At 33.9% G+C, this 13,747-nt stretch overlaps 1 protein-coding gene across 3 annotated transcripts; it reads left to right on the top strand.

Annotated features, from left to right (window-relative positions):
• The first annotated feature begins 6,378 nt into the window (after positions 1-6,378).
• LOC131146281 (transcription factor bHLH162-like) lies at positions 6,379-13,242 on the top strand. Of its 3 annotated transcripts, none has more exons than XR_009134290.1 (4): positions 6,450-6,819; positions 8,514-8,861; positions 9,213-9,393; positions 11,640-13,242. XR_009134290.1 is itself a non-coding variant. In XM_058095759.1 (4 exons), the coding sequence occupies exons 1-3, from the start codon at positions 6,679-6,681 to the stop codon at positions 9,377-9,379; spliced, it is 642 nt and encodes a 213-aa protein (XP_057951742.1). In that variant the 5' UTR covers positions 6,504-6,678; the 3' UTR covers positions 9,380-9,393; positions 11,640-13,242. The 3 variants fall into 3 exon arrangements, 2 of the variants coding, with proteins under 2 accessions (XP_057951743.1, XP_057951742.1); XM_058095759.1 differs by having other exon boundaries at positions 6,504-6,819; positions 9,227-9,393; XM_058095760.1 differs by lacking the exon at positions 11,640-13,242 and having other exon boundaries at positions 6,379-6,819; positions 9,213-9,673.
• Positions 13,243-13,747: the final 505 nt, after the last annotated feature.

Here is a 13,747-nt window from a genome sequence, read left to right on the forward strand (position 1 = left end):
TTATTTGTTAGAAGTTTAGGGTTCAATGTTAGGTTACAGAATTTTCAACGGAGTTGGAGTACATGGTAATGGCTAAGGCTACCAAGGAAGTACATATTGTGGTTTATAGGATTGTTCAAGGAGTTGGTGGTAGGCAGGCCAAGGCTTAGGTCCTTAACTATCAACGATAATATTTATGACCTAACTAATCCCAAGTTCAGTAGAACAAGGAGTGATTTAGGTGTCGATCTCAGGGATAGAGTGCAACGGTTAACCAATTAATCTAGTTTACTACACTGGAACAAGAAAAAAAGATTGATTTTTGGTTTTTCTAATTAAACTACGAAAGCAATTAAAATGAAATAAATTCTCTATGGAAAAATAATTCTTTGGTTATGAGTCCACCATAGCTAATTTGTGATAACTAGGTTTGGTCAAATATCCACACTAGGGTTTCAATAATCAAGCAATTTGCTCAAGTGGCATAGCATAGGCGAGTTTGCACCAATCGTTTGGAACACGATTGGGAGAACGGGGTATGCCTTATCCAGCAAACATAGATTCCTTTCTAACAACTGCACCCTATTATGCACAATTGACTAAATCCTAGCAATGTTGTGCTTGCCTAGGGTTTCATCACAACCAGAGAACTAAGTAAATTAGAAACTCATGGTGCATCGAATCAAAAGTAAAGACAAGGTATTGAAGGATGAAATTTAAAGCATGATTTTTATTGAAATTCAAAACTGAAACGAAGTAGGAATTAAAATACAATTGAACTTGCACTTGAAATTAAACAACGCAATGTAAATATACTCTAAATCTATCTAACGACACCAAAAGAGGCTATAGGGCACTCAAGAGAACCTTGAAGGACCAAAAGGGAACCGTCATCATCTATTCGAAGTTTAAATTAATACCTCTTTGGGTTTACACACGATCAATTCAAATCAGGAAAGTTTTGCCAAAAATCTTATGCAGTAGTTTTCAAAACTTGATAACAATCGACTTGGTAGCACCCCAATTTCTTCTAGTCGCACCCTAGTCGAACCATTCTGGAAAATCTTCAATTCATTCTTGTTTTAGCTGATGGCTTCATCGACCTAGTCGCACATCCAAGGTCTCCTGGTCACGCCATGGTTGAAGCATTCTATGAATCTACTTGTTAATCAACACTTTGGAGTCTTCTTATCTTGACCTGGTCGCCCCTTGTGACTACTTGGTTCACCACATGGTCAGTCAAGGACATGTTTATTTAGATGAATCAAGGTCTTAGAGACCTAGTCGAGCAGTTGGTCAAGCCTTGTGCTTCCAGATTGCTTCATTGACTCCTTGCACTACTTAATTCTTCAGTTTAAGCTCTAATTTCCTAAAACATAAAGCATACCACGTGTAACTCCAAACAATGATAAGAAGTGATAATTATAAAGTAAATAAGAACATAACATAGGTAAATGGGGGCCTAAAAACAGAATATTTTAGGAACACATTAGCTGGGCATTCAGCTAGGTGGAGTTCCTGTTACCACAGATAAGTTCAAGCATTGCTTTGACTTGGTAAACGTCTCCAAGTGCTAGATGAGAGGTTGTCCCAATCTACTGTCTTGAGTGGAGCAGCACGTTATGCTTTCTAATTCTCCTAAGTAGTGAATATTTTCCAAGGTGAATATTTTTGGAGATGTGGCTCATATTGAGTGGAATGCATGCGTCAGGAAAGCATGGTGAAGCAAAGAATAAGGTAGTTGAGCTGCTGCAAGAAACCGGCAATGATTGGGTTGACATTTTTGTCAACGATTTTAGTTTACAGAAGGAAGAACTCTCAGTAGATAACCTTCGATGGTTTCAGTCCATACTGTCAACAATTTTAGAAAATAGTCATTAGTTTTGTTTGGCGCATATCATAGATTTTGAATTGGGAGATCAGTAGATTGGGAGATTTCGGAGGATTTTCCTCTAGGTATTGCTACAGGAGTGTTTTAAGTATAGTCTAAATCTTCTGTACGCATAGGGTTTATATATAAACTTGTTGACTTTAGTGTATTCCCAAAAGGGGGGGTGAATTGGAATTTTCAACTTATTCCTAGGTTAAAACAGATATTAGTAGTATTTCACAACCTAGGGTCTTTCTATGAAATCCCAATCTAATATTTAAACAATTAAACGCAAACAGTCAAGTGCTGAAATTTAAAGTGTGAAGATTAAAATTAGGCACAAGAAATTTTATCGAGGTTCGGCCAATACTGCCTACATCCCCGCCTTAGCTCACAAGCCTGAGGATTATCACTATTGCTCACTTAAAGGGTGGAGCGACACCAATTACAACTAGGTCAAATTCCTATTGCTGACCTCAACCTTTACAAACTCTCCTTACAAGACGGAGAAGGCCCTAGGTCAAATTCACAAGACTGACCCCAACCCGATCCTTATAGGCTAGATCAAACCCCCTCAGGCCACACTTGGAATACAACAATCAATATGATTTTTGCGTACGATTAAAGATGCTTCTAATACAAGCATATTTGTACCGATACGCACAAGCTATAACTAATGCACTTCAATATGATAGATTTATAAGCTCAGTGAAGATATGTGCAATAACACTCAAGGTAAATTCAATAAGCAATCAAGCATGCGAGTGTATTATTAATCTATCTTTGAAACAATATATAACTATATATCAATCACAAGTAGGGTTTCAAAGATTTCCCAAGAATGTAATCAAATATCTCAAAATGATTTTCTCAAAATTTAAGCACAAGAGATATTAGTAATACTAGCTTGTCAAAAAAAAAAAAAAAAATTGCTTCACAAATCACAAGACAAACTTAATGAGTCTTGCAATAATAATGCAAAGACTCACTAGTTAAAAAATTTTCCCCACACAATGAATTTATTAATTAAATCGGAGGGAAAAACTTTAACTGAACTCTCAATCAAAAAATAATCAAACAATCAAAGTAAAGAGAGTTATAGCTTTGGTAAACAATGTAGGATGATTTTAGAATACTCTTACTCAAATAGATTTTGCAAAGGAATGATAAAAGAAAGAGTATTTGGCTTTGTATATGAAGAGGGTGCACTCAAAATTTCAGAGAAAATTTCCCTAATCAAAATCCCTAATCTTATCTTAATTTTGCAAATGAACTCATATTTATAGAGAAGACCTAAATTATAACCATTGGGGATACATAGGGAATAATTAATTTTTTTAAATGAGTTTAAGAAAATTAACCTAGTTTAACCCAAATTAACTGCGGTAAAATTTAAGGCAACCCGAGAGTTTCAGCCGACCGAGCCATAGCTTTGGTCACCCAAACAGAGTCAAACAGAAAAGGCGATTTTTTAACTTCGGGTGCCTGAATGAGGGTTTGGTTTGCTAACTAAGGCGATTTTCCAATATATCCGAGGTTCGATTGCCTGGTCTTAAGTTCGATTTGCCGAACTTGAACATTCGATCGCCCGGGAGTATTTTGGACATGAAGTGTGGGCACCCGAGTTGTTGGAAAAAGTTAGGGTTTGAGTTCAGTCGACCGTGGACACTCAGTTCATTTGAGTTTGGTCACCCGAAATCAATTCAAATTTTTGACCATTCAACGGTTCGGTCGATTGAGGTGTTTTAAACATTAGGGTTCGGTCACCCGAAACCTTACTACTTTACTTCTTTAAGTCCTATTTCAATTCAATTGTTTTCCCTAATAGTATATGTGATTTTGGGGACTATCCTAAGTATAAGTGCAAGGACCTAGGGTTATTCTACGGTCTAGGCTTTTCAATTAAGCCTAAAAACCTGGCGTCGGTCAACCGAAGTCTATCTATGGTCATTTGTTTCCCTATGGTCAATCTACGGTCATGTTGAACTTATAAACCTATCATTTATGATGCAGTTATTACAAGCCATAATAAATTACAAATCAAATAAAATTAAATGCATTATAATACGACACGTAAATGTCTTAATTCCTTTTGCCTCCTGTTAAGCCATCATAAAGTATGATCTTTGTAGTCTTTATGGCTTCCTTGTATCCTTACCATCTGTGCATGCGAAGAATTAACCATGTTCATAAGCTCAGTGCACAGGTAAGATACTTATACTTTGTCAGCATCAAAATAGGGATTAGACTTACAAAGTCAACAAAACTATATTTGTGACCCTTGATGTAAGCTTGACGAATTGATAATGAAAATCAGACGCTTGCTCCCATTGATGTAGGCAAATTGTCGAACCATGTAAATTCTTGTGCTGACTTAATTTTATTCTCTTTGTGATTGATTGTTAATTTCCGTATATTCGTCGTTGAGTACTTGCATTAGTTGTTCATATTCGAGTCGTGTGTTTCCACTGCGCATTCAAATCAACATTTTTCAAATTACTCTGAATCAACCGATGTAGTTGGATTTGATAAAAAGAGGGTAGAAAAGCCCAGAGTGATAGGGGTTTTGCTTCAATTTATGTGATCAAAGTTGAAATCACCATCAAACCTCTTATTTACCATTTTCATCTACTCTAAATTCTACGGTGTAGTTTGAGTTTGTAGAAAGAAGGAAAAAAAGTTCAAAGAGTTTTGCCTCGATCAGTTTGAGTGCACGTGGTAAAAAAATCAATGTTGGAGCCCCACCTTTTTGTTTTAGGTCATTCTGGATCACCCAATATAATAAAAAATGACAAAAATAAAACAGAAAAGGAAAAACCAGAAAGCGACCTTTGACTTCCCAACTTCCTAGTAGGAAACTTGCCTAGACAAAATGGACATTGACATTAATGCAAACAAAAAGTCTATAAATTGTTGGGGAAGAATCTTCAGGCACTTATAGTAAACATCGATTTAGTGAAAAAAAAAAATGTTACCAAACACTTGGGGGGGGGGGGGGGTGTTAGAGATGATATCCAAGGGTTAGACATGGTTCAATCAACCAAACCATTCTCTTTGAAAATGTGAGCCGAAACTAAGCTAAATGGTTAATGGTTAATAAGAATTTAATTAACTAGTTTTTAGACTAATATCCAATGATTAAGTACAACAAACCATTGGATCCAATTCAAATCCTCAAATCACAACAAATTAATATTTCATCATCCTTTCAAATATATAATTTAAGCATCAATAAGAAATCATAGATTTGCAAATTTTAATTTCACTTGTTACATAAATTTAAAAATATCCACCCGTAAACAAAGTTCATAATCAAGTTCTAGTTCTAGTTCTAAAAAACTAAAATAAAAGTAACTAAACTAAATTTTAAATTGTATGCTACTCAAAAGTAATTTTTATTTTAATTATTAAAATATTGTATATTATATATAATTATATAATTTATAATATATCAATTTGGTTAAGTTAATCATGGTTGAACTAAAACCAAATCACTTAGGGGTTGTTAGAAATAAAAATTAGATTCCAACTACCTTTTTGGTTAATATTTATAAAACTAATGTAAATTAAAAACTTAATTAAAAAATACTAATTTTCATCTTTAAATCGAGTAATATTATAAAAATATGATTAAAATAATAAAATTACAAATAATATACTTTAAAAGAATTACTATAATAAAAATAAATTTTGTCTTTACTATTTTACTTAATTTTTTTACTTTCAAAATTTACTTTACAATAAAAAATTTATTGTACATGATAATTGAAAAATAGTAAAAGTATTTTGTAATTAGCTTTATTATTATGATTTGAAATTTATATATATATTTATTTTAATTATATTTAAATTCATATGATCATTTAATTTTGATTTTAATTTAAAACTGTATAAAATAAATAATTTAATCTAAAAAACTATATCGGGATATTAAAATTTATAACAATAGGTTGTCAAAATAACAGAAAATCATAAAATCTAATTTTTAATTTTTTTGACAAATAATTAAAAATTAATAATAAAAATAAAAAATTGACATCATAAATAAATATATTTTTATAATATGTTTCATTACTATGAAGAAATAGAAACAAATATTAAACAAATCCTAAAAAATCAAAAACATGAAATCAAAAAAAGTAGGTAGTTAATATTTAATTGAATTAGATTTTACTTTATGGTTTGGTTTGATTTGATTTGATTTCCCCATTTTTCTTGCGCCCCCCAGTGAGATACCCTGGTCCCCAATGTCATGTTTACATTTGATGACATAAGAAATAATAGAAATAAAAATGAAATTGTGGCCGGTGGAGCAACGAGTAATGAATTTTTGTACAAGAGTCAAGGGGTCAACAGAGAGCCCGCCTTCGAAGAACTCAAGAGTAACTTGCATTGAGAGAGCATCCATATCCTACGTATGATCAACGATGCCCCTTGACTTAAGCTTATTGGTCTGCGCCCGTGGGCCCCACCTCCCCCGACATCTTTGTTTTTGACACCCGAGAGTTCTCACCTGCTTCTCTCCCTCTCTCTCTCTCTCTCTCGTCTGAAACCCCACACGTACACGTACACGTGCACTCGCGCTCTCTCTCTCTCTCTCTCTCTCTCTCTCTCTGTATATAAATGCAGCTTACGCTTCCACAGTCCAGAAGAAGAAGAGTGGCTTCCTGATCCATTATGGTATATGTGGGGTGCTGCGAGTCAAGTTGTTGAGAGAAGTGAAATATAGATAGGGAAGAAGTGAGCAGGAGATCATTGAGTTATATAATTAAGTAAAATAGATAAAGAGAGAGGAGAGGGAAGGTAGCTGGGTAGGTATAGGGTAGAGGATGAAGAAGACGATTGCCAGCAGCGGCACTTCGACCAAACCAGATAGGAAAACCATCGAGAGGGATCGCAGAATTCACATGAAACGCCTCTGTTTTAAGCTTACGAACCTCATTCCTTCTCACTTCGTTCAACACTCCAAGGTACTCTCTCTCTCTCTCTCTTCCCTATTTCTTAATTAATTTTCCCCGAGAACTTAACCAAAGTCTGCACAAAACAGTTAACAGTACCAAGGAAGCTAGAAGAAATTGAGCCCTAAAAAAAAAAGCCCAACTCAAAACCAATAGAATTCAGCTTGACTTGCAGAAACACAAGCAGAAGGCACAGCCCATGACATGCAAAAAATCTCTCTCTCTCTCTCTCTCAAAATTGGGGCAGAGCCCCACCAAAAGAAGTCATGAGTATAGTTTTTTATTACCATGGAGATATGCTAGGTTTGAAGTCCGTATATACTAGCTTGCATCTCTAGCTACTCCTTCCCCTCCTTAAAATCATTTTACTACAAGAAGGAAAAAAGCTTTGAATAAATCTATTACCACTTTTATAAAAAGTGAAAAGAAGTTAATGTAGCTATATCAAGTTGAGAGGTAGGCGGTGGGATGTCCTTTTTTAAAAATTTCCTTTGAATAAATGACAATACAGACCTGTACAATTTCGCATAGTTCAGTATTAATAAATGAACAATTCCATGTATTAACTGTTTAACCATCACATGGGTTCCGTGTGTTTCTCCATCAACCATCCATAATCTTTTCATCGCTTTCCACAATTAATGCAGTAGGCTCCTCATCCAAGCTTAGTTGTTAATTTCCCTGTCAAATATATTCCTCCAATTTTACCCACACATTAGGGAGAAATGCTCGACATCACACAAACCCTCGAAATATCGAGCCCGTCCTTTCATTCTACTTCACCACTAAAATGTCACTGGAGTTCGATTATAGATCCCACTCTATTTCACTCATTCTCCTTTGACCCACATTTTGGGACCTTATTCCATTTTATCTATTGGGAGTATATATTTGTTAGATAATTATAATTTATGAGAAAACCACGCTTGCAAGCCTGTAAACCCTAGCGATAAGGAGTTTATTTTTATTTTTTCCTTTCAATGACACAAGATTGGAGTTCGAATATTAGACCGCGCCTCGTTAATATGCTAGACGTTTCCTCATTTTATTCAATTTATTTTTAACTATCATCATTCTTTTTAACTTTTGCTGTTAATCCTTGAAGCTTTATGAAGATCAATATTTTCATGAATATCGATGAAGATTGATGTAGCCATATAAAAATAAAATCCTAGAAAAGGTAACAGTGCGAATAAGACAACACAGCATGACACGTTTAATTAACAAAGTAGTTTAAATTATATATAGATATGAATCCAGTGTGCACTGAATTAACAAAGGAAATTTTCTAATTTTTTATCCTTGTAAATTGGAAGTTCCAAAAGCAAAAACTTGCAGAATTAATAATCGTAAAAAATTGCCTCTTAGTTTAAAAAAAAATATTTTGTTAAAAAATTAAAAAATTTAAACCAATATATATATATATATATATGTATAAATCATATTTTATTTTCTATCACATGTCCAGATTAATTTAAAATCCCTTCTCAAATATATCAACAGCTTATCGAGGATGACTTGGAGAAATTTTAATTAATTTTCCTTGACAGTAGCCGCCATGATGCTCATCCCATACACAAAAACCATCTTTACCTTTTAGATAATTTTTCCTTTTTGTTTTTTCTTGAATGCTCTCTCTTTTTCTTTTTCTTTTTTTCAAAGATAATTTTGTCTTATAATTAATTACTTTGTGTTTTCTGATGCAGGACATCCTATCACAGCCAGATCAGCTTGACATTGCTGCCACCTACATAAAGCAACTGAAAGAAAGAATAGAAGAACTGAAGTCGAGGAAGAATGAGGCAATGGAGAATAGTGATAAAGGAGCGACAAAGGAAGGCAATAATAGTAGGCAACAGATGATGGGCTTCAAATTGCCTGTGATTGAGTTAAGAGACTTGGGATCCACTCTGGACGTCATGTTAGTCAGTGGGTTGAAGCAGAACTTCATGTTGTATGACGTCATTAGGGTTCTTGAGGAAGAGGGAAATCAAGTTGTGAGTGCTAGCTTTTCTACTGTGGGTGATAAGGTCTTCTACTCACTCCATGCCCAAGTGAGTACTCAATTACGTTCCTTTCTCCCATCCAAACCCCATATTTATTTCACTTTATAAATTTTAAAATTGCCACAATGAGATTTATTCGAGCTAGCTAGTCCCTATTCGATACGGAGATCTCAAAGATGAAATTGATCGGAAGGGTGATCAAACTCTCATAGCTTAAACTTGAGGAAGTAAAAAGAAGTTTTGTGGAGTTTTAAGAGTTTTTGTTTTACCTATTTTCCCCCTCTTGGATTTGTTCTGATTTTTTTCTTTTTTCTTTTATTAATTAATGTTAAAGCTTGTTAACGGTATTCAAACTTGGATTCATAACTCGCATATTTTGTATCCATTTGGGATTAATAGGCAATAATTTCTAGAGTTGGAGTGGAGACTACAAGGGTATACCAGAGACTGGAGGAATTAATTCAATGAAATGTTCAGCAATTTGTTCGAAGTTCTTTCAGCAGCTGCACCACAGGGAGTTGTGCTGGATTCTGGGAAGATGGCACGGAAACCTTTGCAATATATGAGAGATGAAATGATGGTGAGTATAATGTACTCAATATTAGACCAGTTTAAAAATAAAAAAAATAATAATCTACCCAATATTAGTATCATGGATGATTGTGTGCAACTTAGTTAATTATATTAGTGTACTGATGCAGATGACTTATGACTCAAATAATTACTTTTTCTTATTCCAGTTTTTAAGTAATTTTTTACTTGAGTCGGGTACAAGATGTATCAGTCACTTTAAGGTCATTAAGGCTTATGGTGTGCAAGGTTTATTAAAACTTATATGAATTTTATCATAATTTTCACTATAGACCATTTCTATTTGTCTATTGTTACATTGTGCATCAAATTTTTTTTTTCCTTTATTTTTGGTCTATTGAAAGACATTTGGGCATAACTCGACTACACGATGGAGAACAGCCCATCGTCATCCCTAATCCCTCCACTCTCCTTTCCCAGCTTTAAACTATCAGAGACATCAAGGTTACATGTTAAACCGGCCATTAAGTTGGGGGCATCTTCCTAGAAATCTGTGGAAGCAAACTTATTAAGAAACTGAACTAAAAAGATTTCGTCACTTTCACTAAAAAGGAATTAGGCTGTAAGTAACACTCTAATTAAAAAATAACAATTAGAGTGCTCTTGACAATGATGAATTTATTCTAGTTCTTTTTCTCTCTTCCACTTTATCTATATTGATTAATTCTAAATCTTTTTCCTAAGAGGAAATATATTGTAACTATCTCATATAATATGGAGGAGCTTATCTTTGACATCAAAAAGGTCGAGAACCTAAAGAATTGCTTAGAGACGTTTGTAGATTTCGCAGTTGGACTATTTGTAAAAGTGGTAATTAAAAGAAGGTATCATGAGTCATATGGTATGTGTACATGTTTGATTTGTTCAATAGTAGAATACCCAAATGAGAATTGGGGAGTGGATGAAGGCCAAGTTGACTAAACCACTCTAAGTCTTGGTTTCATCCAATTCTTTTAATCCTATATTAATTTGGAGTAATGTTATTCTCTAGAGGCCTATGACCTAGATTTTTCATATGTTTAATATTGTTTGATCTTAGTAATGTTTTCTTTTGCACGTTTGAATTGATTTGAAGAGCTACATAATTTTTTTTTTCATCAAATTCACCCTTTCTTGAGTGCCTATTAGGCCAACAAATTGTTTCTAGAAATGGTTGTGGGATAACAAGGTTCTCTAGGTTCAATGGATTTGGGAGTGTAAATGAGGGAGTGGGATTGTTATATAGGCAATGAGGGTATCTATGTATTGAATGTGATAATCTGAAAAAAAAAAATATTATTATTATATTAAATTAAATTAATAAATAATATTGTAATAATAATTTAAAACTTATTTGTATAAAGATATATCTCCTAGGATGATGTCGACAGGAGATTGAATTAGATTCAATCTCCTTCAAATTCCTTCTTCTATATATATGTAAAATAATAACATAATAATGTTAATAGCATGATGTCGGCAAGAGGAGATTGAAATCTCCTGACATTTCAAATTCTTCCTTCAAAAGTTATCTCATGCAAACTAAATGTGCATGCACACACGTATATGGATTAAGATGCCTCTGACACAAAATTGAATTCCAATTCAATTTTTAGCTTCTTCATTTCTTTATGCGCGACAAAGCGTCTGTCCCACCCTCACACGTATGGCTAGCTTTTTGAATCTGATCTTTGTTTTGATTCTGACAAATACAAATGTCTCTTATGTGTGTGTTTTAGTGCGTGAACAAGTATAATTCATGTCACACATAAGATCAAGAGAACATGGAAACCAAGACAAGACTTAAAGCTCAAATCTGGTGTATTCCATGATGTCAATGAGTTAAGAAGAAGAAGAAGAAGACATAATATTTCTTTTGTAATTGCATTTATTTTTATATTTTGGTATGTAATAATGTATGCATATGCATGATATGAATCGAATACTCAGATAGAATCGTAGACTAATCGTAGGGAACCAAAGGCCTTAGTTTGACCTTAGGGCACCAACCGACGTTAGATTTTTTGGGTTTAATTTAAAAGTTTAGGCCTTAAATTGACCTTGGGTCCCCAAACATTTCATGAAAAATCTCTTGAACTAAAATGTCATACCTATATGAAAAAAAGAAACTTTTAATCAAAATCTTAACCTAAATCTACTTTGAAAGTGCTTTAGGTGACCGAACCTAGGAGGTCATAAATGCCTCAGTCAACCGAACTAGTAAGAAGTTCTTATGTGTATTTAACATGTGAACAGGTCCATTAATTTTAACACATACATAAGGAAGTAGCGATGGAAGCTTACAGGACTTAAATACTATACGATCAAGCGCATTCCAGGAAGTCAGAAGAGCAAAATGACGAAGAAGAAGTTTATTTTATGTGATTACATTTAATTTTTATATCTCTGATTTGTAATAATGCATGCATCTGCATGATGTGTTTGAATGCTCAGAATAACTGTAGATAGACCCTAGGGACTAGCACATCTTACCAAATTTTTTTTTTCTAAAAAGAGTAAAATCATACAAAGTTTTTGGAATAGCTTTAGGGTTAAAATCGAGGCTAAACGAAGTTTTCAAAAACGGTAGACCGAAGCCGAATTTTTTCGATGTCCTAAAGAAGACCTAAACTGACCTTAAGACTCCCTATACTTCATAAAAATATGTCATATTTTCTTAAATTTAATCATCATATGAATAGGGTTTATATACAAAAGGATTATAACAATGCATGTTTAGTCGACCAACTGGAATGTATAAAAGCATTTGGTTGACCGAACTAGTCAGAGGTCAACATTTTGACCATAGCACGGTCGACCGAACCTTGCCAAGTTCACACAACTTGGTTGACCGAACTCCCACTGGGTCAATGCTTTGACTCCTCGGTCAACCGACCAAAAATATATGGGCAATGCACTGGTCAACTAAACCCCCACGTGGAGAATCCAACCGCCTGATCAACCGAACTTCATAATTCAAAATAGATTGGTCGACCGAACCGCGCGAGTTTGGAAATCGCCTCAAATCTAGTCGACCGAACTTAGAGTTCAAAAATTTCCTAGTCAACCAAACTTGGCTCCACTATCAACCGAACCACAAAAGTGGCTGACTGGAGCTCTCGGGTTGGAATTTTTTAAAAGGGTTAAAATGTCATTAAAATTTAATTAATCTTTTCCAAAATACCGAGCGTGTCCCCAACGGTCAAAATTTTTAGAAAATCTATAAACACCCCATCATAACTCCATACTAACAGTTTTGATTAATTCAAATCTTCTCTATAATTCATTGTTAATCAAAGTTCCCCCAAAATGTTTTTTAATGTTTAAATCATTCTTTTGGGGCAAAAATTTTTAAACAAATCTCTCCAACTCTTGTTCACTTGTTTTATCTAAAAATCATTTTTAAAGAGAATATTTTATTTTGGGCATTTTATTTGTATATACATGCATATACTCTCACTTGTTATTTATCTTTTAAAATCAATTTTTGAGAGTATTGCTTGCATTTCTCTCAGTTATTTATTTGATAAATATTTTAGGAGAAATTATTTATAGCACAAATACTTTATTGAGTTTAAATTCCTAGATTCTCCAAATTTTATTTATTTGCAAAAATATTTACATGAGCACATAATACTCATATTTTCATACATATATTTGTGCATTTGATTATTTAGGAATGCATCCTTACTCTACTGGGTTCAAATCATATCATAAGAGAGTGCATACATTTTAGAGCTTTATTGTGTACATTTCTGCTTGTATTTTAGAAGCATTATTATATGTACAAAAATATTTTATTGTATGGTTGGGTTCATCCTGTTAATTGAATTGGGGAGTCTCGGCCCCATAAATAAAACCAGTTCGGTTCAACCCGAATTTGAACTAGGGATTCTCAGCCCTGTAAATGAGACCGGTTCGATTCAACCCGAAAATTAAACTTGGGTTTTCCTCACCCCGTGAGGAGAGGATGTAAAAGGCTTCTGCTCCACTCAATTAAGTGAGCAGGTATAGTGGAATCCTTGGGGAGTATGTCCAAGGCAAGGACATAGGCTAGTTTGCCCAAACCTCGATAACAAATCTGGTGACGCTCTCTCTATCTTATTTAAATTCTTGCACTTTAATTTAAGCATGTATATGAATGTTTATTTAATGTCAAAATTATTTGCATGCTCACATTTGATTTAAATAAGATACTGCACACGTGTATGTTTTCTTTTATTGTTAAACTCATTTTACATACACGTATATATGTTGAATGGGATATGAACTATGGTGAATCGCCGAAATGTTTTAAATGTCCAATTCACCCCCCCTATTGGGATCACATGAATTCCAACACCAACAATCTCCACCTTGGCGAA

This window comes from Malania oleifera, chromosome 13 (genome assembly GCF_029873635.1).
Source record: "Malania oleifera isolate guangnan ecotype guangnan chromosome 13, ASM2987363v1, whole genome shotgun sequence".
In the NCBI taxonomy this organism is placed as follows: domain Eukaryota; kingdom Viridiplantae; phylum Streptophyta; class Magnoliopsida; order Santalales; family Ximeniaceae; genus Malania; species Malania oleifera.

What these genes read in the sequence shown, in the direction of transcription:
- LOC131146281 (XM_058095759.1), top strand. Translation starts at nt 6,679, where the DNA reads ATGAAGAAGACGATTGCCAGCAGCGGCACTTCGACCAAACCAGATAGG. An exon ending in ACTTCGTTCAACACTCCAAG is followed by an intron (nt 6,820 to 8,513) that starts GTACTCTCTCTC and finishes TTTCTGATGCAG; the next exon opens with GACATCCTATCACAGCCAGA. An exon ending in TCTACTCACTCCATGCCCAA is followed by an intron (nt 8,862 to 9,226) that starts GTGAGTACTCAA and finishes AATAATTTCTAG; the next exon opens with AGTTGGAGTGGAGACTACAA.